The following is a 25,074-nucleotide window of genomic DNA, read 5'->3' as shown; positions in this document are numbered from 1 at the left end:
GGTGCTGGGGAGTGGCGGGACCCCGCGGGTGGCTTTGTGCACACCGGGGGTCCCTGGGCAGCCCCGTGTCCCCCCCCCTGCCGCCAGCACCCCGATGTCCAGAGGGTCCCGGGGGGGTAAGAAGGTGCCGAGGCAGCGGCGCGGGAGTCGCCTCCGGTAAACGGGCGTTTATTGGGGCCGCGGGGTACAGACCGCGGGCGGCCGCATGCATGGCCGCTGGGGGGGGGGACGCGGTCACCGCCCCCCACCCTATTTACAGCCTGCCACCCCCCCGGGGACCCGCCGCCCCGGGGCCAGGCAGGGGTGGCACCGAAAGGGCACCCTTTGCCAGCAGAGAGTGGGTTCGGTGGGAACCCCCAGCCCCAGCAGTGCCCCCCAGGAAGGGAGTGCTAGGGGGGGTGCCTGAGCCCCCCTCAAACTGGCACTGGGCAGGGGTTAAGCCCAGGCTGGGGGGGCTGTGAGTGTGCCCTGCCCCCAGATAACACCCACATTTGAGGGCCCCCCCACCCCCTGCACCCCCAATGTTCACCGTGTCCCATCACTGCCGCCGACGCACCCCAGTGCCACCCCCAGGGTGCCGGCAGCACCCACCAGTCCCCCTGAGTGCCCGGGCATGGCAGGTGGGTCTGAGGGGAGCGGGGCGGGGGGCACAGCCCTGCTCCACCTCGGCCGTGCCTGCGTCCGTGTATCCGTCCTGCTGCCCCCCAGGGATCCCCCCCCAGGGTGCCACCATCCCTGGGTCCAACCTGGGGAGGGGACGGGATGGCCAGACCCCTCCCAGGACCCGGGGCAAAGCAGCCAGAGCGCAGGGCACTGCCCCACGCCAGCCGGGGACACCCCAAACCCCAATGGGGGCACCAGGGGGTGCCTGTCCCCCCCCTCTCCCCATGCAGCATCTCACCCCGTGCCCGCAGCTCCTGCCCAGCCACCCCATCCTGTCCCCAGAGGACCGCACTGGTGTCCTGGGCGGGGACACACACGGCGGGTCCCTATTTTCCCGAGGGAGTCCGCTCCACGCCGTAGCGCAGGAGGTGGTGCAGGTCCGTCAGCGCCCGGGGGGGGCCGGTGCCAGCTGCCCGGGGTGCCGTGCCGTGCCGCCCGTAACCGCCCCCCGGCACCTCGCCGCTGTTGAACGTGTGGTTCCTCTTGAGGTGGGCGCCAGGGCGGCTCGTGCCGTTGTTGGCGTTGAAGTTCAGCTGCTCGGGGTGCCAGGGTGGCCCCTCGCTAAAGTCCCCCCCATCCCCGCTGGGCGCCGAAACCACCCGTCGGCGATCGGGGCTGGGGTGCGGCGTGCCGGCGAAATCACCGTAAGAGCTGCGGGGCTGGCGGCGGGTGGCGGCGCGTGGGTGCTGCCGGGTACGGGGACCCTCTTGGGGGTCCCGTCCCCAATGCCCGTCACCCGAGGAGTCGCTGAGTTCGGCCTCCAGCTCCTGGTCCACCAGGATGGCGTGACAAGAGAGGGGGGGGATGCCGCGAGCCGGGCGGCCAGAGCCGCCGTGCATCCGAGCGGTGCCGGCACCGGTCGTGCCGGATCCATCCCGCAAGGCGGCGTTGATGATGTTGTGACTTTGCTCCCAGGTGCAGTTTTGGAGGGCGCCGGGGCAGCGTTTTTGCTGCAAGGGGGTTTGCTCCGGCGTGGGGAGGACCCCCGAGTCCAAGTCGTGTTGGGTGACTTTCCCCAAATCCTTGGGCCACCCGTTGGGCATAAGCGGGGCCAGCAAAGCGCCGGGTTGGCCCCCTCGCGCCCGCCGCTCGCCCAGCCGGCTGACGCTCACCACCGACTCGCTGTGCGCCAGGATCGTGTCCTTGTCCTTGCGCCGCGCCAGCTCCTTGCGGTCCCGGTGGCCGATGAACCAGCAGACGCTGAAGCCGGAGATGACGGCGCCAATGACGAAAGCGGCGACGGAGGAGATCACCAGGAGGTTCACCGACACCAGCCCGTCCGGCTCGTCCACGAAACTCTCTGTCACCAGCCCTGGTGGGATGGGGGGACGTCAGGGGACACCAGGGGACAGCCGTGGAGGAGCCTGGCGGTGCCAGCACCGTGTCCCCGCGCCCCATCCCGCACTCACCCTCGCACTCGCCCAGGTGGGACGTGCTGCTGCCAGCGATGTCCTGCTCAAAGGCCACCCTGGGGGGGCACAAATTGGGGGGGGTTAGCCAGTCCCTAATGGCCTGGCAGAGGGCTCCCAGTTTGCTTCAGCAAGCGATGAGTTTGCTGGGTCTCAGCCATGGGGGGTTGCAGGAGCTGATGCTCTCTGGGGAGCCCTTGAAACCCCTTTTCCTCCCCACTGTGTCCCCCCCAGGGCCTGGTGGCATTACCTGGGGCTGGGCTCCAGGAAGACGCAGGAGCCCTCGGGGGTCCAGCCACAATAGGGGTCCCGGCTCCCCAGGCAGTTCCTGGCAGGGGGTAGAGACATCAGGAGAGAGGGGTGAGACCCCAGACCCCCACGAGGGACCTGGACCCCGCACCATGCTGTGCCTCAGTTTCTCTGGCTGTGCTCCCAGCCATGCTGAGCCCTTCCCAGCTGGATCCCAGCCCGGGGCAGATTGTGGGGGTGTGATGTTACCCCCCCCTGCTCCCCTCATGTGTCCCCACCCAGTGACTCCTGCCCAGCCTTGGGGGGTGGCTGAGCCCGGCGCACTCACTTCATGCAGCCCGAGTGCTGCTGGCAGCGAGCCACGGGCACCCTGGCCACGCAGGGGGGGAAGGCCAGCAGCAGCGCCCCCGACGCCTCGTCCAGCTCCAGCCCCAACAGCCGCCGCTCATCCTCGGTGTCCCGGCCACACCTGGGGAGGGGACAGAGCTCAGAGTGCCCCTGGTCCAGCCTGCAGGCCATGGAGCCAGCCCCAGCACAGGCTGGTCGAGAGAGGGTATCTCACCTGTCCCCCCACCCCATTAACCAACCCATGACCCATTGCATCCCTCTGACACAACCCCTCCAAACATCCATCCGTCCATCCATCCATCTGTCCCCAGCCACCTCATTCATCTTCCCCTGTCGCCTTACAACTGTCAATCGGTCCCTCTCCGAACATCTCATCCATCCACCCACCCATCAGTCCAACCACTCCCACCCCATCCAGCTCTCCAACCACCTGTCCACCTATCCATCCATCTCTCCCTCCATCCACCCATCTACACAACCACACACTCAACCATCCATCCATCCAAACATTTATCCATCCATCCATCCATCCATCCATCCATCCATCCATCCATCCACCCAACCACTCAACCATCCAACCATCCACCCACCCACCCGTCCACCCAACCATCCATCCACCCACCCACCCACCTGTCCACCCAACCATCCATCCACCCACCCACCCACCTGTCCACCCAACCATCCATCCGTCCACTCAACCATCTAACCACCCAACCATCCATCCACCCACCCACCCATCCATCCAAGCACCCCTTGACCCATCTGAGCACCATCCCCACCCTCCCAGCACCCACCTCCCAGGCTGGTAGGTCTCAAACTCCTCCAGGAAGACGCTCTGGCTGCCGGGGGCCACGGGCGTGGAGCTGGCGCTGGCGTTGGGCTGGATGAGGAACTTGAGGATGGTGCCGGTGCTGGAGCCCAGGAAGACCACGGTGTGGTTGCCCCACGGCCCCGCTGCCGTATCCACCACGATCTTGCGGAGCTGGTACCTGCGTGGTGTGAATGGAGCTGGCGCTGGGATGGGCGGGAACCCACGTGGCCCCAGGAAGGGGGAAACTGAGGCAGGGTGTGGGGCTGGGACCTCCCGTGGGGATAGAAACCCATCCAGATCCCAGTCAGGAACCAGCTCAGGTCCCACTCAGATCCCCCCAAAGAACCAGCCCAGGTTCCCGCAGCCCCTCAGCAGGATCCCGGCTGGTCCCCAGCCCCACGTCACTGTCCCCAGCCTTGTGTCCCCATCCCCAGCCCTGCACCCTTGTCCCCAGCCTTGTGTCCCCATCCCAGCCTTGTGTCCCCATCCCCAGCCCTGTGTCCCCAACCTCAACCCCACACGCGCCCCTGCTGCCCTGCCAGCGGGAGGCTACGGCCCGAGCGCGCCGCTTGATTAATTCTCCATCAAGCAACAATTAAGGCAGATTTAATTAGGACGAGACAATCTCGACTGCAAAGTTTATGAGATTTATCAGCTCTCCCGGCGCTGGCACGCACAGGCAAGGGCGGCACGAGAGGTTCCAGACAGCGCTCATCAGCATCCACCATCACCTACCAGCATGCACCAGCACCCACCAGCATGTACCAGTACCCACCAGAATGCACCAGCACCCACCAGCATGTGCCAGTACCCACCAGAATGCACCAGCATCCACCAGCACCCACCAGAATGGACAAGCATCCACTAGCACGCACCAGTACCTACCATCACCGACCAGCATGGACCAGCACCCACCAGCATGTACCAGTACCCACCAGAATGCACCAGCATCCACCAGAATGCACCAGCACCCACCAGCACACACCAGTACCCACCAGAATGCACCAGCATGCACCAGTACCCAGCAGAATGGACCAGCATCCACCACCATGCACCAGTACCCACCACCATGCACCAGCACGCACCATCACCCCCCGCTGCCCCCCAGCACCCACCGGCCCATGGTGCGCAGGATCCAGGGCGCGTGGCCCAGCGCCGGCACCGCCTCGTCCATCAGCGGGTGGGTCTTGACGAAGGTCAGGATCTCGTCGGGGAAGGTGCTGGAGGAGTTGTAGCGCATCCCCGGGGACGCGCAGCACCCGGGCCTGCGGCCACCGCGTCACCCGGTGTCCCCACTGACACGCTGGGCTTGTTCCCAGCGTTGTCCCCAGCCCTACCTGTCCCCAGCCCTGTCCCCTGTGGCACATCACTCACCGGGGCTTGGGCACCATGTCCTCAGGCACGGGTGTCCAGATGGACTCAGGCGACTTCTGCTCCCGAAAACGTCCCTCGAAGACGGCGGCAACTTGGGTCATGTCAAAGGCGCAGACGGCCGAGCCCGGGATGCTTTGGGGGGACACAGGTGTCTGGTGAACACCACGTCCCCTTTGTTCCCCATTGTCCCCTGCAGGCATGCAGAGGAGTCCCAGCCCAGCCCTGGGGCTCTTGGTGGGGCACGAGAGGGTCTGACCTGTTGGCAGGTGTGGAGAAAACGGCCAGGACCACCGGACGCCCGTCCAGCTCCAGGATGTCAGTGACAGCTTGGATAACGTTGAAATAGAAATGGGAATCCCCTGGCACGGAGCAGTTGAGCCGGGCTTTGAGGAACGAGGTCCACTGCTTCTCCAGCACCCGCTGTGAGCCCCCCATGTCATTCTTGCACACCCGGGCCACCCGGGAGACCACCACCTACGGGATGGACACCCGTCACCACCTGGTCCCCAACCCTGATAGAATCATAGAGTCACATTGGTTGGAAAAGACCCTCAGGATCATTGAGTCCAACCATAACCCACCCCTAGCACTGCCCCATGTCCTGAGAACCTCATGTCCGTCTGTCCAGCCCTCCAGGGATGGTGACTCCAGCACTGCCCTGGGCAGCCTGTTCCAATGCCCCACAGCCCTTTGGGGAAGAAATTGTTCCCCACATCCAACCTCAACCTCCCCTGGCGCAACTTGAGGCCGCCTCCCCTTGTCCCCATCCCCACCCCGTGTGTCTCAGGATGTCTCCCACCTTCTCCAGGTAGTTGAACTCCATGGCGATCTCCCTGAAGAAAAAGTAGACGTGGCTCTTCCACTCCACGGCGTGGACAAAGTAGGGCTCTGCGGGGACAGTGACAGGGTCAGGGATGTCCCAGGAGGGTGGGAAAGGGGGATGTGTGGCACGTCTTGGCACAGCACATAGTGGCCACCAAGCCAGAAGAGGCACCTTTGAACCATTTGGAGTCATGTTTGACGGTGCGGAGGGTCGGGCTGTCCCCCAGGCTGCGGTAGATGACGGCGTCGATGGCCAAGAAATCTGTCACCGTGGCGGTGAAGAGCATCCCCCCTGCACGGGAGCGGGGGTGTCACCGGGCGCGGGGCAGGGGATGGTGGGGCAGGAGCCCAGAATGGCCCCGGCGGTGCCACCACTGACCTGTGAACAGGGCCACGTTGGCGTGTTTGGGGTCATAGGGACACCGGGCCATGCCACTGATGTTGTCCCCAACAGGCTCCAGCGTGTCCATCTGTCACGGGGGAGACGGGGACATAAGCGATGCCATGCGGGCAGCGGGGTGCGGGTCACCCACACACGGCAGGGGGTGACACATGGGGGTCCCAGGTGTCCCCGTCCCCACGGGGGGGGACTCACGCTGTAGTTGGCGCAGATGGGGTTGAAGGCGTTGGTGCCGCAGACAAAGAGCAGGTTCTTGTTCCGCACCAGCAGCACCTTGACGAAGTTCCGGCACTCGGCCTGTGCGGCGAGAGGGGACGGTCACCTTGTGTCCCCCACCCACCCCAGGTCCCCATCGCGGCCAGGGTCTGCCTTGAGGGGGGCGTTTTCACCCCAAAATGGCATTTACAGGAAAGAAAAAATTGGATTTCTGGCAGCTGCTGGGCTGTGCCTGCCTGAAATAATTAATTACAAACCCAATTATCCCAGTGGCCGATAAATCACAGAGACGCAACCGCTGGCAGGGAGTGGGGAGGGTGACAGCGGGGGGGACACATGGGGGACACACAGGGGGACGCACAGAGGGGGACACATGGGGGACACGCAGGGAGTGGCTTTGTGGGGTGCTTGAGGGGGGTGATGAGGATCCCTGGGACAGGGACAGTCTCACTGGAGCCCCTCGTGGTGTCCAACCCCCCCGGTGCTCCATGGCAGATTTGGGGCGCAGGAGGATGCTCAGTCCCAACCCGGGGGGGTCTCCCGGGGTGCGGACCCCCCCAGTTCGTACCTCGTGTTTCCCCTTCATCCGGCAGATGCTGATGTCGTGCTGGTTCGAACGCCACGTCAGCTTCTGGGGGGGGCAGAAAACCCAACGTGGGGCTGGGGGGAAGCCAGCAGACCCCATGGGGCCCCCCCCGGAGCCCCCTGGCACATACCCGGTGGTAGCGCATCTCGCCGGCACCGCTGGTCTCCAGGCTCACCCTGTAGACGTTGTCCCTGGGGAGGGGGACAGGGGTGTCACCACCCTGATGGGATGTGTCCCACCCCCCCCCACTTTGGCATGTTGGGGGGGGGCTGTGTGATTTGCCACCCCCCCAGGGAGATGTGGGGTTCTGGGGTGGGCGATGAGCATCACCAGGGACCCTCAAGGTGTCCAAGCTGCCCCCCCATGGCAGGTTTTGAGGTGCCACAGGGGGTCTGGGTGCCGCAGTTCAGACCTGTCCCCGATGAAGAGGGTCCGGTTGACCTTGAGGATGCGCTGGATGTTGAGGCGCGGGGTGCCCCCCCCGTCGGGGTTCGTCCCGTGGCCCACGAAGACGGCGTAGTGCTTCACGTCTGGGGGGACACGGGGGCGACATGCTGCTGGGGCACCCCAAAACCCCTTCCCATGGGTACCCCCCCTTCCTTCACCCCAAAACCCCTTCCCATGGGTGCTCCCCCCTCCTTCACCGCAAAACCCCTTCCCATGGGTGCTCCCCCTTCCTTCACCTCAAAACCCTTCCCATGGGTGCTCCCCCATTCTTTCACCCCAAAACCCCTTCCCATGGGTGCCCCCCCCTTTCTTCACCCCCAAACCCTTCCCATGGGTGCTCCCCCCTCCTTCACCCCAAAACCCTTCCCATGGGTGCTCCCCCCTCCTTCACCGCCAAATCCTTCCCATGGGTGCTCACATTCCGGGGGGGCCACGGCAATGGGCCCAGGCTCCTCGGGGAAGGTGCCCCGGACCGTCCTCTCCACCGCCAGCAGGAGCAGCAGGACCAGGGGGACACAGGGGGGTGACCCCATGGTGTCCCCCAGTGCAGGGGGGGCACCTGTGGGCACAAGGAGAGGTGGGAAGGGGGCAGCACCCACCCGGACGCCTGGGTTCCCTCCCCATTGCATGATGCTGACCCCCCATCCGGGTGAAGAATTTGAAATATGTGGGAAAAAGTGTCATCGTGCCCCCCCCCCCAGCGCCACTGTCCCCCACTGTCACCCATCCCCAGGGCAGGGCTGGGTAATTAGCAGCTGGGCAAGGATTTAATTGATTATCAATTAATTCCGTGAGAGCAGGGAGTGGGTTGGATCGAACTGTCGCCCTCCTGCCACCGTGTCCCCACGGGAGGGGGAGTAACATTGCGTGGGGCTGGGGGTCACAGTGCCAGGACACCGGGCAGCATCAGTGGGGACGCTCATCCCTGTCCCCTGTGCGGTGTCACCGGTCCCCGTCCCCATCCTGGTCCCCTCTGCAGTGCCACAACCCCTGGGGACATCTGCCCCAGTCACCCTGTGTCACAGCCCCCGGGTAGGGCCTGACCCTGGTGTCACCGCCCCTGGGGACAACTAACCCTGTTCCCACGGTGTCAGAGACCCCAGGGACACCAAGTTGTCCCCACGGTGTCATGGACCCCAGGGACACCCACCGTGTCCCCACGGTGTCACAAGCCCTCCCAGCCACGGAACAGGGCTGTGCCTCAGTTTCCCCACCTGCCCAAGCCACAAACGGCACTGGTCTTTTAATTTCTATTAATCGTCTTAATATAATTCTATTATTTCTATATTTCTATTAAAAATGCCTCAATGCCCACGCGCTGTAGGTGACAAAGCGGGCAGGATGGGCCCCATCCCCTGGGTGCCAGCACTGCCAATTCCTATTTTTTAATTCATTTTTGGTGCCTGAGCTGGTTTATAAAAGCCATTAACAATTTAATTGCTGTAATTAAAGTCTCCGAAGCTTTTACCACCCAATCACCCAATTGAAGCATCTCCCAGATGCCGGGTGGGGGACACAACACCCCAAAAAGCCGCCCAAGGGAAGGGGGGAGCTGCGAATTCACCCATCGGGGGGGAATTGGGGTGCGGGGTGCTCGTGTCACAACCTCAAGTAGGGGGCCCAGTGTCACCGTCGTCCCCCCGAGCCTGTGTGGTGACAGCGAGCGGGCGCGGGGGTAACCGGAGCCTCCGGCGACATAAATGCCTGTGATTGTGCAGGGGAAGAAAAGGCAGTGGGGGGGAGGGAGGGGACACGGCGGGGAGGGGGTGACAAACAGGGACCCATTCACAGCGGTGGCGGAGGAGAGGGGACGGGTGGCGTGTCCCCAACGTGGCTGCGGGGAAACTGAGGCAGCGGGTGGGGACAGGGCGGCCGTGCCGGGGGTGGGGGGTGTTGCTGGGGGGGGCTGAATGTCGCCAGCCTGGATGTCCCCAACATTGAGTGGCTGAACACCCACGTCCCTTGTCCTGGAGCCCCGCGCTCCGTGCCTCAGTTTCCCCAGCAGAAAGCGCGCTCAGCCCTCCCCCTCTGCACACATCGCTTTGGCGGGGGGGGCAGCCGCTCACCCTGTCCTTCCCCCCCCCAGCATCTCCCTGACACTGGGGTGAGGGGCAGGAAGGGGGGGCAGCCCCAGTTTTCCCCCAATGCTGATAATGGGGGGGCTGCAGCGATATCCAGCCCCGCAGAGGGGTCCGACAGCCCCCCTGCCCCCCAAAGGCTGGTTCACTGCTCCCCGTCCCCTCCCGGGGGTGCGACACCATCCCCGTGGGTCGGGCCCCCCCCGGTGCCCCCCGCTCTGCCCACCTGAGCTCCGCCGGCCGCCTCCGCTGCTGGCCCTACGGCACGGCCACCGCTGGCCCCACCGCTCGGGGGGCGCCCGGACGCCTGGGTCCCATCGCTGGGGGTGGGTCGTTGTCCCCCCCCCCCTCCCCCAGGACGCCCCAATGGCACCGGGGGCTCCGGCGTCCTGAAAGCTGCTCAGCTGTCACATAACCCCCCCAGGGACCCCCGGGGAGGGGACCCGCGCCCCCCACCCGCGCCAGGTGGGAAGGTAGGGCTGATGTCACCGTAACCGGAGCCACCGTCCCCCCCCATGCTGACAGCTGTCACCACAGCCGGGGACATCGGAACCCCCCCCCTGAATGGCACCGCGGTGCCAAAGCAGCATAGGAAAGCGCCGGCACGAGCCCCCCCAGTGACACCCCCGGTGACACCCCCCGTGCTCCAAGCCATGGTGGGGACAGTGGCACCGCTGTGTCCCCCCCCATCCTCACTGGCCATCTGCACCCAGAGCAGAGCCCGGCTCAGGGGATCCCAGAATGGGGGGGCACTGGGAGTTGGGGGTGACACTGGGAAAGGGGGGGACACCTGGAAATCAGGGGGGACACCAACCCTTAAAATACAACTTCTTTGGGGGGAACAACAGCAGCGGCAGCCCAGCACTACCAGCCCGCAGCCCCTAATTAATCAGGGCTCATTAGGAGGCATCTGATGAGGGGTGGGTTATTCAGCCCCCCCAAACCAGGGCGGGGGACCCCATGATATTATCTCAATATATAAATAAATCCTTTTCATAGGGCTAATGCTGGATTTTCTTTGCTGTTTGGGGTCATTTCCTTTAGAAATCACCAATAAGCAATTAGATATGCTAATGAGGCCCTTAGAAGCAGATTAAGGAAAATGTCCCCCCCCCAAAATTCAGCTCCTGACCCCCAGAGCATCCTTTGCTCAAGGGGGTCACACAGGGGGGCACCCCCCACTGCCACAAGGGGGTCCCCAGCAGTAGCCCCCTCCTCCCCAAACCGGCCATGGGGACCCCCTCCCCCCCCACCCCAGCTGCTGCTGCTGGGACTGGGGGGGCTCAGCCCCCCCCTGGGGTTTCCGTTGCGGGGCCGGTTCAGATGGCAGAGCCAGGAAGCAGCTGTCCCCACGGCGGGGACGGAGCAAATGTCACCCCGGCCACCTGGCACCGCGGGCTGGCCCTGGCCCTGGCTCCCCCCACGGCCCCCCCAGCCAAGCAGCACCTCCCCGGGGGGGCCACGGGCAGCGAGAACCCCCAGAGCTCCAGGGGGTGCCAAGAGGATGGGGGACCCCAGCATTAGTGGAGTCCTCATGAGGGTGACAGGGATGGGGGGTCACCGGCGCGGCGAGGGGGGACACACACAGCACCCACCATTTACCTTGGCGCTTCCGCGGCCCCGCCGGCGGCTCAAATGTCCCCCCCGGGCCTCCCGCTCCGGTTACTGGCTCCGCTTACAGCTGCCGTTTATAGCCCCTGTCCCGGTCCCTGTCCCCTCCCCAGCGCCCACGACCCCCCCGGCTGGGGACTCAGGCATCCGGGCCCCCCAAGACACCCCCAGGCACCAAGGGGTCGACCCCCCGCAACACTGGCTCTGGGGATGGTGGGGACCCCGCGGTCACTATGGGTGGCTTTGTCCTTGCAGTTGTCACCCACCGTGGGTGCCCCGGGGTGACACGAGCCGCTGGGTGCTGTCAGCACCTCTGACACCAGCCCGATGACACCCTTGGGTGCTGGGTGTCCCCAACCTGTCCCTTCCAGGGCAGTGCTGGTGGCTGGACAGCTGCAGGGGCATTCGCATATTCAATACATCCTCATCTGTATATTAAGCATATCGTTTCCTACAGAGGAGGTGACACGCTTCACAACAAAATAAACCCCATGGTGGGGACAGAGGGGGTGACAGGCAGGGTGCTGTCCCCCCACCAGTCCACAGCCCTTGTCCCCAAGCACATGGCTGCTCTGTGTCCCCCCAGTTCACAGCCCTTGTCCCCTGCCCCCCCATGTCACACGGATCCTCCTGTCCTGCTGGTCCCCCCAAGGCACTTGTCCTTACAGACACACATCCCTGCATGTCCCTCCTGTCTCCCCCGAGACTGTCATCCCTCTTGTCCCCAAAGACACTCATTCCCTTGTCCCTAAAAGCACTCACCTTGTCCCCACAAAGGACACCATCCCCCTTGTCCCTCCTATCACCCCAAAACAGCCATTCCCCTTGTCCCCAGAGACACCCACCCTCCTCATCCCATGTCCCCAGGGTGCCCTGTCCCCGAGCGGGCAGAAGGGCGCGCAGCTCCCGGTTCAGCCCCAACAGCCAAACCCAGCTCTGTACGGGAGACCCTACAAAAACAAACCAGCACACACAGCCTCCGCTCCAGCTGGAGACCCCGTAACCACAAACCACCGCGTTTGCACCCAGCTCCGAGTGGCAACCCTACAATAACAAACCAGGGCACAGAGCCCATCATTAGCCCGATGGGAGGTCGCTGTATGCACATGCATCAATCAGAAACACCACCAAAAAACCCCAAAACAACGCCAAACCCGAGAAAGCAACCCTACAATAACAAACCCACAGCAAGGGAGAGGCGGAGGAGCTGGCGGAGGTGCTGGGGAGGCCGGGAGTGAGCACTCAACCCTTCAGTCTGCTCATTTTTTAAGCGTTAATAAAGTTCAGTTGTTGGTTTGGGTAGTTTTATTTCCATTTTGGGTTCCCCGCGCCGGCCGCGCTCGGCTGCTCTGCTCCGGCCGCGATAATGGGGCTTTTAATTGCTCCAAGCCCAGGCGCCCGCGTCTCCAGTTCAGATTTCTGCACTTCAAACCGCTGATTTGGAGTTAAATAAGATTAAATATCCGCTTGGCCAAACAGCGCGAGAGGGGAGGGGATGTGAGCGAGCCTGGGGACACCAAGGGACAGGGAACTTGTGGGGACAAGAGCCACGGTCACCACCGGTGTGCCAGGAAGGTGGGAAGCACGTGAGCCCAGCCTTCGTCCCGCTGCCTCCTCCTCCTCCTCACAGCGAGGCCACAGGCCGGTGGTGTCACCCGCTCTGTTTTGCAGACGCCAATGTCAAAGGTTTGGTGGTGGCACCTGCCCTACGCACTGCTGGGTCCCTCTCCTGCCATGGCTGGGGACAGATGGGAGCCACAGGGGTGACACCCCAGCACGGGGGCACCCTGAGCCCCAACTGGCTGTGGGATGCGGCAGAGCCAGGCTGGCGTGGGCGCTGGGTGCTGGTGCTGCCGCGGCGTGGGATGGGGTGTGGGATGGAATGTGGGATGGGGCGTGGGATGCAGGATGCGGGGTGGGATGTGATGTAGAATGCATGTGGGGTACAGGATACAGGCTGGGAAGCAGGATGGGGTATGGGACACAGGATGGGATGTGAGATGCAGGCTGGGATGCAGGATGGGTTGCAGGATGGGTTGCGGGATGTAGGATGCAGGATAGGATGCAGGATGAGATGCAGGATGGGATGCAGGACAGGATGCGGGATGCAGGGTGGGATGCAGGATGGAGGATGGGATGCGGGATGGGATGCGGGATGCAGGGTGGGATGCAGGATGGAGGATGGGATGCGGGATGCAGGATGGGATGCAGGATGGGATGTGGGATGGAATGCGGGATGGAATGCGGGATGGGATGCGGGATGGGATGCGGGATGCAGGGTGGGATGTAGGATGCAGGATGGGATGTAGGATGCAGGGTGGGATGCAGGATGAGAGGCGTGATAGGATGCAGGACAGGATGCAGGATGCAGGGTGGGATGCAGGATGCAGGGTGGGATGCAGGATGGGATGCAGGATGGAGGATGGGATGCGGGATGGGATGCAGGATGGGATGCGGGATGCAGGATGGGATGCAGGATGGGATGTGGGATGCAGGATGGGATGCAGGATGCCAGAGGCGGCGCGGAACAAAGGGCCATTGTTTGCGGGTGCGCGCCCAGCGCCGCTGCCTCCGCGCTCACCGCCTCGCCGGAAGGTCAGGTGTTTCCTCGCTGCCCCCGAAACGGCTCCTTGTTCTCCCACCAGCACCAGCAGAGCCCGCTCAGCCACCGGCACCCACGGGGCCGGCACAGCCCGGCCCCCTCCCCGCCACCCCCACCGCCTGCTCCGGGACACCGGCACCGCAGAGCTCAGGGTAGGATGGGTGACAAAGTTCCCCTGGGTGGCCCCGACAGATGTGCTGGGTGTCATGTCTGTGCACCACGTGTCACATGTGTGTGCTGGTGTCAGTGTGTGCACCAGGTGTCACGTGTGTGTGCACCGGGTGTCACATGTGTGTGCTCTGTGTGTCACATCACGCGTGTGCAGGTGTTGGTGTGTGCAGCAGCTGGCACATGTGTCTGGCACACGCGTGTGCACCAAGTGTCATGTATGTACAGGTGGCAGCATGTGCCTCGGCTGTCACATGTGTGCCAGTGCGTGTACATTACATGTCATGTGTGCACAGGTGCTGGTGTGTGCTGTGCAGGTGCTGGTGAGCACATGGGCTGTCACACGTGTGCAGGTGTCTGTGCACCGTCTGCCATGAGTGTGAGGGCTGTGCAGGGACGGGTGACGCGCAGGATGGGGTGCAGATGGTGCTGGGGTTATTTTCAGCTCCGTGCTCCCCACCTGAGCAGGATCCGGCCCCACACGGGACCAGGACGGATCCAGCCTCCCAAATCACCTTCTCAATGCTTCCCAATTTCCTGACACTTCAGCTTGACGTCCCCCAGTGGGAGATGATGGATGGGGCTGATAATCAACGCCGGTTCTGTTTGCACCACCCAAACTGGAGCAGATCCGGTCTCGCCGGTGACACACGGGTGCTGCCACCAGAGCCTCTTCCAACCCCCCTTCTCCGGCACCTTGTGTTTGTTTTTGGTGCTGCCACCCTCCTGTCCTGGTCCCCAGCTATTGCAAAGCCACATGCTGTCCCCCACTCTGTGCCTCAGTTTCTCCACCTGATGCCCAAGCACCTCTGCAGCCCTGCATCACCCTGACAAGGACATAGTGCCACCAGGGCCACCATGTCCCCACCCCAAGATCCATCCAGCACCAAACCCGGTGCCAAGCTTGGCCGTGGCGCCAAGTTTGATGGGATTATCCCGTTGGGCAGGATTGCACAGGGAAAAGCCAGGGATTAGCCACAGCGCTTTGGCACGTCGCCACCACAACCACAGCCGGCCTCGCCACCAGCAGGCCAGACTGGGCTGAACTGGGAGGAACTGGAGCTGGTGTGACTGCCAAGCCCTGGGGTCCCCCGGGACCTTCTCTAGGGATCGGTGGCTTCACCAGCCGCTGTTTAATTAACCGGCTGCCAGGAACCGGTACAAAGAGATGAGAGCGATCTTTCTTCCCCCCCGCTCCCTTTTTTTTTATTTGACAAAATTGTAATTAAATAGGGAGTAAAATCCTGTTAGCACAAGGCAGCCCCACTGGGATCTCCTCCGCACCAGACGATCGCTCTTCCTCTCCCTCCCGCCTTCGCAAAGGGAATCGAAACCTCCATCACCCCTTTTGGGGGACGCAAGCGAAGCCCAAAGGTCCCCGAGGACAAGCCGGGGGGTACCCAGAGCCACCGCGTCCTCTCTGAGGTGGGGCTGGGCACTGCCAGGGATACGGCAGCATCCTTTGGGTACCGGCTGCATCCATCACCATCCTGGGGATGCGGGGATGGGAAGAAGAGACCCCAGAACCCCCCAGGATGCAGCACCCATGATGCTGGTGGCAATCGGGCGATGCCGGCAGTGATCGGGTGCAAATGGGTTAAGCCTGCGCGGTGGCACAGCCCAGATGGAACCGGGCTTGCTCTTGGGTTTTCTTTACTACTATTTATGCTGCCGAACGCACAGCGGATGCCACTGCACCGGTACCACCACAAAACCATCCCACCCGGGCTGGTGACAACCCGCTCGGCCGGCACGGTGAGAGATGCCAGCGCCAGCAAAGCCACCACGGCCTGTGCCGGGTGGGAAAACCTCAGCCGAGGCAACGCCGGGAGATGGACGCGGCTGGAGCGGCCGCGGCGCGGGTGATGCACCGAGGGGCCGGTGCAGCTCAGCCCACTGAAGAAATGAAATCGCATCCAAACTGGCAGGTTTAATTAAAAATATTCGAGCTTGTCTAAGGATCCAAACCGCGGCCGGCACTGCAGCAGGGAGCTGCATCCAGCGCCGGCACCCGGCGAGCATCGCGCCGGCACGGGGCCTCGTGGCCGGGCTGAGCCCCCCCAGCACCGCTACGGCCGAACTGGTGGGGAGAAAAGGGCCCTGGCAGGAGGCACTGGTTTAACTGGGAGCCAACCCATCACGTGGCATGTGCAGAGCGAGCTGCAAGGGATGCCGGCGGCTCCGAGGACCGAGGGGGCGTGCGAGGGGGACAGTGACACCCAGCTTGGCACGTCAGCACCCTGCCCCGTGACCGGGGCTGCTTGGAGGGCTGCAAAGCCACCGGGAACCTGGATTTAGGGAGAGCACCGGGGTCCCCGCACGTCCCCGGGGGGAGCGGCACGCCCACAGGCGTGTACACCCATGCACACCCATGGACACGCGTGCACACGCGTGTGCCGACACCTCCAGCCCGCTGTGGTCACCGGTTTGCCGGTGGCTTTGCCGCCGCCCGGGGTGGGGGTTGAATTTGGTGATTTCTCTTTGTTTATGAGAACAGCAGCGAAAACGTCTCGGGAAGCAGCTCCTGGGGGGTAACGGAGCCGTCCCCCCTGCAGCTGAAACACCGGCAGCACCAGCAGGGCTGGGGGGGCTGAGCTGCCCCCCAGCATCCTCACAGCGCAAACCTGGCCCCCCCAGGCGCCACCTCCAGCCCCACCACGCACAGAACCCGCCGCAGCCACGTGTCCCGGTGACAGCGGTGACCCAGTTCCCGTGTCACCCCGGGGACGCTGCGAAAGGGGCGTCTCGGCGGGGCCGGGAGAGCGTCGCTGCCGGCGCTCGGCACCTCAGCACCCGGATCCGGCCCCCCCAGCACCCAGCGGGGACACGCACCTGCAAAGAGCCCCCGGGGGGGACACGGCGCTGCCAGGGCCCGATCCTGCACCCTCCGCTGCACGCAGAACAGGAGCTGCCCTCTAGTGTCACCAGTTCAGGCCACCAACTGTGGCTAAAACTGCCGGGGAGGGGACACACAGAGGGGGCCCCCCCAAGCCAATGCACCCCTTCCCTGTGGCTGGTTGGCGGGGGAGGCTCAGCCATCACCTCTCAGAGCAGGATTCAGCCCTGTTGGGGCACCCCCAGAACCAACCCAGACCCAAAGAGATTAGGGTGCAGGGATGCGGCGGGGGGGATGGTGGTGCCACATGTGCCACCATCGTCCCCACCGCTCCCAGGCACTGGGGACAAGAAGGGCTGGGTGTCCCTGATGGGGGGGGCTGCTTGTGGCAGGTCCCCCAGCTACCCAGGGGGGTGGAAGGGTCGGGTGCAGCACCCAACACCAGGATGGAGGGGGGTCCTTCTGCACCCCCCATGGCTCACAGCCTCATTTGGCAGAGGGGAAACTGAGGCAGGGCGGGAGGCAGAGCTCACCCAAGGTCACCTCGAGGGGATGGCACAGCCCCATGCTCCCCCTCCGGCTCATCTGGGGGGTGCTGGCCCCCCCCAGAGTCCCCCACGCAGGGTTGGGGCTTCCCACTCCCAAAGCGGGGGCCGGGACCACCCCAGACGCTGCCCACATGGGGGACCCCAGCCCTGCCCTGGTGCTGGGGGGTGTCAGCCCCCCCACCATGCATGGGGGGTGTTCGCTACTGCCGGGTGTCCCCCCAGTCCCCACCATGGATAAAGTTACAGCTCCAGCAAGACAGAGCCAGACACCCCCCTAATTTGTGGGGCACTGCCCCCACCCCAGCCCTGCGGGGTTATCTGCGGGGGGGCTGTACTGCCAACCCCCCCGGCGGAGCCCTCACTGCTCCCCTCTGCCCTTTCTGGGGCTGCATTGGCCGAGATCCCCCCCATTTCAGCCCCTCTGCCCTCCCCCAGCCCAGCAGAGGCTGTATGGGGGGAGAACACACCAGCCCCCCCTTTACCCTGCCCCCCCCAAACAAGCAACCTTGGCTGCTCCCCAAAGAGGCGGCGGAGACAAAACGGAGCCCGATGAAGCAGGGGGCCCCCCAACGGGAGCTCGGGGTGGGGGGGGCCCTCAGTATTTCGCACCCATCACCGTGTCCCGCGGTTTTTGTGGGGGGAGTCGGGGTGCCGGCCCGGGGTGCTGATGGGTGGGATGGGGGTGTGTGAGGGGATGGGGGTGGGACTGGGTGCTGGGTGGAGGTGATGGGGGGGGGGGTCGGGTGCGGGGCTGAGCTGCTGGGGGGGGCGATCGAGGTGCTGGGTTGGGGAGAGGGGTGAGGGATCGGGGGGCGGGGGAGAAACGGCGGTGCGGGATCGGGATGCAGCGGGAGCACCAGGGTGCTGGGGGGGACATGGGGGAGCAGGATCAGGATGTGGGGGGTCAGCGGGGTGCTGGGGGTGGGTGGGGGGTGCAGAATCAGGGTGCCAGGGGGCTCACCGGGGTGCCAGGGTGCGTTGGGGTGCGGGGGTGCAAGGGGTGCCGGAGAGGGCTGGGGGGGACGGACTGGGGTACCGGGGGCGTCCCCAGGAGCGCTGGGGTGTGGATGGGGATGCAGGATGGAGGTGCTGGGGGGTGTCGCGGTGCGGGCGGGGGGTCGCAGGGCGCAGAGGGGAGGGCAGAGGGGTGCGGGCTGGGGGTGTTGGGGACACCGAGGGGTGCGGGGGGATCCGAGGGGGCCCCTCCAGCCCGTGACCCTTCAAGGTTCCGCCCGCTCCGCCCGGAGCCGCTAACAAAAGCGCCGCTTCCCAATGCAGCAGCCGGCGGCAGCGGGAGGGGGGAGAGCTGGGCAGGGGGCACCCCCCTTTTCTCCCATCCCCCCCAACCTCGGGAGGGGGCAACGGAATGGGGAAGTGGGGGATAAACCGTAGCGGGGGGGGGGACACACCGAACCGCATCGCCGGGGGGGTGGGAGGGGGCACCGGCCGCGCTCTTACCTCCGCCGTCCCGGTGCTGGTCGGGGGTGTCCGGGGGGGGGCCCGGGGCACCTCGCACCTGCGCCCGCCGGCAGCGCCGCTCGGCCCGGCCCCGCTCCGCTCCGCGCCGCCGCGGCGGGAGGCGCCGGGGCACCGGAGCCCGGGCGGGGCGGGGCCGCGGGCGGCGCGGGGGGGGCCGCGGCCGGAGCCGGAGCCGGGCCCGCCCGGTGGCTGCGGCTGCACCGGGGCCGCTCCGGTAACAGCGGCGCTGGAGGAGCCGCCGCTGCCGCCGCTCCCGGAGCGGCTGCGTGCCCCCCCCGCCGCCCTGCCCCCGCCCCGGGGAGGCGGCCCGGCCCGGCCTCGGGCTCCCCCGGCGCGGAGAGGTGGGGAGAGGCAGGGGGAGGGGACCCGCCTGCCTTGTCCCCCCCTCCCCCCCGCAAAAGTGCATCCCCCCCTCTCTGCCTTCCCGGGTACGGGAAAGGGCTGGGACTGACCCCCCACACTCTCTGCCTCAGTTTCCCCCATCCCTGACACCCCATCACCCCCACCTCAGCCTCACACCCCCCGACAAGGGGCCTCCCCCTCTTTGCTGCCGACACTGCCCTCCTGACTCAGTTTCCCCCTGCGAAATGTCCCCTCCCGCCCTTTCCCCTCCCTGGCACTGCAGAGGTGGCACCGCCAGCCCCCTGCCTCAGTTTCCCCTCACAGAGCTGCCCTGTGCCCCACGGGTGCTGCCCGACCACAGCAGGGGGAGGCCTGGGTGCGTACCCACCCCTGGGTGACCTCCCCACCCACCCCAGGGTGCAGGGGATGCCAGGGTGGGTGCCCGGGGTGGCACACAGGGTGGGGGCCGAGCGCAGCAGGTGAGGGTGCTTTGCTTTCACTGCTTTAATGCTTCCCCACCATCCCCCTGCCACCATCTGCTTCCCCAGCCCATTTTAGCTGAACTTTCCCCAAATCAGGGCAGTCAGAAATAAACCAACCCCCCGGGCTGGGAAATCTCAGCTCAGCCCCCCCACAGGTGCAGGGGTTCACCGTGGGCGATGCCACCGTCCCCAGCATTGGTGTCACGGAGCAGCCACGCGCGGATCCTGCCGATCCCACCTGTGTCGGTGCCATCGGTGCGCTGAGCTGTGCCCGGTGCTCAGCCGGCCCGGCCAGCAGGACGGTTCTCACGCTGCCGGTGATTCAGCCCTTCCTGCCTCTCCTCCCGGTCCCCAGGGTGGGGAGGGGACAGCCGCCCCCGGGGGGGACACTGGGCTGCCCGTGCGGGGTCTGGGGAAGGAAACTGTGGCCGTGACTCAGCGCCTGAGTCACGGTCCCCAGGGGGACACCGCGGGGACACCGCCAAGCGCCTTGACCTGTTCACACACCCCCTGGCCCTCAGCTCCCCGTGCTAGCCAAAGTCAGGCTAATTAAGGCCAATTAACACTCCTTTGAATTAATTCCTCCCAGATTCCCGTTCTTTCTCCAAGTATCGCTGAGATGCTTTTTGCTGAACATCGCCAACATCCCACGGCACCCCGACATCCCACATCACCCGACGTCCCACGGCACCCCACGTCCCGCATCACCCCAATGTCCCATGGCCATGGTGGCCACAGGAATCCTCCCAGGCTGGGATTTTGGCCGGGAATCTGGAAAACCGTGGCTCTGGGAGGGCTATTCTCGGCCTCAGCCTCCACGTCGAGATTTATTCCCGGGCTGTGGGGTTTATTTGACCTTTTGGAAATTGAGCAAGTTGCAGAGGAGCTAATTGGCTCGTTGGAAATCCCGCAGCCGGGCGTGCGATGAGCAGCACTGTTCCCCGCTGCAGGGTGTTGGGGGGTTCCCGGAGCGGGATCGGCCTTCAGAGCAGCCCCCATCCTCACTGGGGTCCCCAGCCCGGATCAGGACCCTGACAGGGTCCACTCCACAGGACAAGGACCCCCGATCGCGTGTGACAGACTCCCAACAGCACCCTGTCCCCTTTCGACACCTTGGGGGGCAAGAGAGTGCAGGGCTGGTCCCCAGAGAGCCCTGGGGCACAGCGGGTCAGGGGACACGGACACTGGCTGTCCCTCCAGAGCCAGGGGGGTGGTGGCACCGGGCACGGTGGCTCAGGGGGGTCAGGTACCATGGCTGCGGGGTCCTCCCCGTGCTCCCTCCGTGGGTGACGACCAGCCATGGGCATCATTTCCTTGGGGACATCCCCTGTACCCACCCGTCCCCCGGCAGCCCTTCCTGGGGGCTGGGGGGGCCAGACAGGACACGCAGTTCTGTTCCTGCCATGATCACCCCCCTGCCCGCTGTCAGCCCTGCCCCAAGCAGCCAGCTTAACCCCGGCTAATTGCCTGGCTCCTAATTAGCTGCTGCTCACTGCCTGCCTGCACCTGCGGGAAGGCCCTGCTTTGTCCAGCAGCTCTTAATGGGCTGCACTGGGAAAACTGGGAATTGCACGGCATCCAATCCAGGCTGAGCCTTTCTCCTTGGCCAGCTGCGTGCGTGTAAATGTGTGCGTGTATGTGCATGTGTGTGCATGCATGGGTGTATGTGCATGTATGTGTGCACGTGTGTGTGTTCGTGCATGTGTGCACGTGTGTTAGCGTGTGTGCGTATGTCCATGCATGAGCATATGTGCACGTGTGTATGTGTGTGCATGCATGTGTATGTGTGTGCATGCATGTGTGTGTGTGTGTATGCACATGGGTGTGCATGCAGAGGTGTATGTGTGTATGTGTGTGTGTGTGTGTGCATGCGTGTGTATGCATGTGTGTGCATGCAGAGGTGTATGTGCATGAGTGTGCATGCACGTGTGTGTGCATGCACAGGTGTATGTGCATGTGTGTATATGTGTACATGCATGTGTGTGTGCACGTATGTACACACATGTGAGCGTGCATGTCTGCACATGTGTGTGGATGTGTGTGCATAGGTGCATACATACGTGTATGTGCATACATACGTGTGTGCAAGTGTGTGCACGCATCCATGCACACGCACATGTGTGCATGCACATATCTACATGCGTGTGCCTACATGTGCATGCACATGCACACCCTGCAGCGCAGGCACCGCATCTCCCCAGCCCTTCCAGCTGCAGCCAAGGCCACCGGGGCAGGTTCTGGGAGCCGGGTGCTGGGTGCCCCGACTCTGCAGCGCTGGGCGCTTGCAGCCGGGCAGGCAGGCAGCTCGCAGGCAGCTCTGCAGGCAGCTCGCAGGCAGCTCGCAGGCAGCTCGCAGGCAGGCAGCCCCGCGGGCAGGCTGCCCGCACACAGCCCGTGCCAACGCCACCCACCTGTGCCGGGAGCCGGGTACCCACCACAGAGCCGCCTTTGTGCCGCTGGGCGCGGGTATGTGCACACGTGTGTGTGTTTGTGTGCACACGCGTGTCCCTGCGTGCGCACGGCTGGCAGCACTGCCGTCACCCCCCAAATGTCCCCAGCTGGCACCGGCCCCCCCCAAAAAAGATGCCACTGGCTCCCCAGCACCTGCCGCTGGCCGTGGCTGTGCCCGGCCCTTCCCCGGCACGCCGTGGCGCTCGGGGAGGAAGAGTGGTAATTAAGTTAATTTGCACATGCAAATCATCCTCAGTTTGAATCTGTTAATTTTATAATTTGATGTTTAATGTACATATCTGCTGTGTTTTCCCAGCCAGAAACCCAACATTTTCTGGGTGCTAATGATGGGGGCTGTGGGCCGGGGGGCGGAGGAGAAGGACCCCACGGGTGCACAGATGTGGATGATGCACAAGAGATTAATCACTCTCGGTAACGGGGGCACCCTGCGATGTGGGTGCCGGGAGAAGGGGCTCACCCACCCCCTCGCCCACCCAGAGCAGCAGCAGCCGGGGCCGCGCCGCAAACCGGCAATTTGAGTTGGGTTTTTAAATATTTACAAATCACTACCTGTCGGAGAGAAGGCGATGAGCTGCTGGACACGGCAGCTCCCGGTGGGAGGGAGGTGCTGCATACACAAGAGGAAGCCCCAAACCCCACTGATTTTGCCCTGTTCTGGTCCCTTCTGTCCCTCCTGAGAGCTCTGCCCCGGGGGTGTTTTGGGATGTGGGTGTTGAGCTGAGACCTGGTGACTCATGTCAGCCGCCCACCAGCCTCCGAGGGACACGCGGTCACTGGGGTGTCCCCAAACCGCGGGGCCACCTGCAGCGTTTGCAGCAGCTCCCTGGGGAGCCCAGTACCCACTCTCAGCACTGGGAGCTGCCGGCCATGGAGGACACGGCGTCCTCACCCCTTCCTGAGGCATCTCCGGGAGCTCTGCTGGCTCATCTCTGTCCCTGAAAGTCCCACCTGAAGGGGGGGACTGAGAAACTGAGGCTGTGCTGAGGCTGCGTGTCACCCCAAGGCCAAATATTGCCCTGGATCACGCATCGCCCAAGGCTGAGCATCACCCCAGGGCTGAACATCGTCCTGGAATGGAGCATCACCCCAAGGCTGAGCATCACCCCAGGGCTGAGCATCACCCCAGGGCTGAGCATCGTCCTGGACCTGAGCATCACCCCAAGGCTGAGCATCACCCCAGGGCTGAGCATCACCCCAGGGCTGAACATCGTCCTGGAACGGAGCATCACCCCAAGGCTGAGCATCACCCCAGGGCTGAGCATCACCCCAGGGCTGAACATTGTCCTGGACCTGAGCATCAACCCAAGGCTGAGCATCACCCTGAGACTGAGCATTGTCCTGGAGCCGAGCATCACCCCAAGGCCAAGCATTATCCCAGTCAAGCATCATCCCAGAGCCAAGCACCACCCCGAGGCCGAGCATTTTCCCAAGGCCGAGCACCGCTGCAGCAGCCGTGGGCTGGCAGAGGCCGACAAGCCACATCCCCGTTTATCTGCGATGCCGGCTGGGGTTTTGCATACGCCGGATTTGCAGGTTCCCTTTGAAGCTCCGGCTGCTGCCTCAGTGCAGATAAAGCGGTTCCCCGCAGCCACCGAGCTCAGGAAGGACGTTGTCACCCACCTGCCCAGGGCTGGATCCGTCCAGGTGATCCCCATGTCCCCAACAAGGCACGGAGCAGCCCTTGGGGAGCAGAGGAGGGGGATGCCGCCTTCCTAATGAAAACTAATTGCGATTAATCCCATCTCATTGTTTACTCGGAGCTGATTTAAGCACATTTCAGACTAGACTGAGCAGTTGAACATTTCTAATGTATTTTTCTTTCTGCTTTAATGACCTCGTTCCCGCCACCCTGCTGCCTCTCCCTGCTCCAGGAGATGAGCAGTAACTTCATCAAGTTCATCCGGAAAGAGAAAAACCCTCCGTGGCTGCTCCGGGGGTGGCTGGGAAGGAATTGAACCCTGGTTTGGCCTGGTGACAGCCCCTTGTCCCCATGAGTGTCACCCAGCCACGGCCACCACCATCACTGGGCTCTCCCATCCAGCTGTTCCCCAAGGCCACATCCAGCTGTTCCCATTGCCAGCACTTCACAGCCCCTCCGGCTGCTCTCCCCACCATCCCAGGGCTCTCCCATCCAGATGTGCCCCACACGATCCCACCCCAGCTGTTCCCATTGCCACCCCAAGGCCACCACCCATCCAGCTGCTGTCGCCATGCCCCAAACCAGCTGTTCTCACTGCCACCCAGCTCCCCCATCCAGATGTGCCCAGTTTTTCGCTCCCAGCCGTCCCCACACCCCAGCCTGTCCCCATATCCCCCCGTGTCCCCCCACCAACCCAGGGCTATATTTAAGCTCCCCTTCAGGTCTCTCCTGCTCCGTTTCCACCCAGAGCTTTTCCCAACCCCGAGACTTTCTGTTCTCCTTCCTCCCTCTGGTGATGGTAGAACACTGGGGGGACCCCATGAGGTCTCTGTCCCCTCGGGTCCCTGCCCAGGGGCTTTGCCACACTCACCTTTTCCTCCGCGGAGCCGTCACCCGTCCTCGCTCCTCCCCAGCCTTTCTTTCCCTTTTCTCCCAACGAGGACAAAACCCTTTGGGTTTCAGTCTCCTGCTGAAGAAGAGGAGCAGAGCGAAGCCTTTTGGGGGGGTGGAGGGGATTTCCCCACTGGGGAAAACCCCATCCACCCTCCAACACTATTGCATCTCAGCCCCCACCTTGGAAACCCCTCCCTCCCACCCTGTGCCTCAGTTTCCCCAAAGCACCATGACCAAGGGATCCCTCCCAAACTCAACCACCAGCTTAACCCCCCCCCCAGACGAGCTGTTCCCACGGCAGCTGGCACCGATGTCACCGTCCTCCCCGGCTCGGGTGCCCTTTGGCAGAGCAGCTCTGGCCGGGGAGGCACCGGCCCCCCCAGCGATTGTGATTTTCCCCTCAAGCGTGGTTAACGCCGGCGCTCGCCGGGCGCCGCAGCCCAAGCCAAAGCATTTTCCAACCCCCCCGGGGTAGCTCAGGCAACACTCACTGCAGAGGCAAGTCCTGAGGTTTGGGGGGGTTGAATCCCCTCAATCCCCTCCCACAGCCAGGAGAGAAAAAGAAATCACGAGAGTTTCACCCAAAATAACGGCGCCA

The 25,074-nt window shown here is 64.2% G+C and overlaps 1 protein-coding gene across 4 annotated transcripts; it reads right to left on the bottom strand.

Annotated features, from left to right (window-relative positions):
* Positions 1-79: 79 nt before the first annotated feature.
* On the bottom strand, positions 80-18,738 carry SEMA6B (semaphorin 6B). Of its 4 annotated transcripts, XM_082072087.1 has the most exons (18): positions 9,630-9,773; positions 8,932-9,029; positions 7,744-7,884; positions 7,291-7,408; positions 7,009-7,069; positions 6,861-6,923; positions 6,272-6,373; positions 6,056-6,146; positions 5,849-5,968; positions 5,654-5,742; positions 5,111-5,328; positions 4,855-4,986; positions 4,596-4,745; positions 3,464-3,658; positions 2,650-2,790; positions 2,323-2,400; positions 2,073-2,131; positions 80-1,975 (listed from the first exon to the last, which is right to left on the bottom strand). In XM_082072087.1, exons 3-18 carry the CDS (start codon positions 7,856-7,858, stop codon positions 990-992), a joined length of 2,718 nt encoding a protein of 905 aa, XP_081928213.1. In that variant the 5' UTR covers positions 7,859-7,884; positions 8,932-9,029; positions 9,630-9,773; the 3' UTR covers positions 80-989. The 4 variants fall into 4 exon arrangements, with proteins under 4 accessions (XP_081928213.1, XP_081928212.1, XP_081928214.1 ...); XM_082072086.1 differs by lacking the exons at positions 8,932-9,029; positions 9,630-9,773 and adding an exon at positions 18,627-18,738; XM_082072088.1 differs by lacking the exons at positions 8,932-9,029; positions 9,630-9,773 and adding an exon at positions 10,999-11,019.
* Positions 18,739-25,074: the final 6,336 nt, after the last annotated feature.

Source organism: Streptopelia decaocto (genome assembly GCF_964273445.1).
Source record: "Streptopelia decaocto genome assembly, chromosome: 24".
NCBI lineage: Eukaryota > Metazoa > Chordata > Aves > Columbiformes > Columbidae > Streptopelia > Streptopelia decaocto.
This window is presented reverse-complemented; position numbering and strand designations above follow the sequence as displayed.

Bases quoted from the DNA above. Each gene is read 5' to 3' on its own strand.
- SEMA6B (XM_082072086.1), bottom strand. From the start codon at position 7,858: ATGGGGTCACCCCCCTGTGTCCCCCTGGTCCTGCTGCTCCTGCTGGCG. The intron at 5,329-5,653 runs GTGGGAGACATC...TCCATCCCGTAG, and splicing joins AGTTCAACTACCTGGAGAAG to GTGGTGGTCTCCCGGGTGGC. The intron at 2,132-2,322 runs GTAATGCCACCA...GTGCCCCCCCAG, and splicing joins TTCCTGGAGCCCAGCCCCAG to GGTGGCCTTTGAGCAGGACA.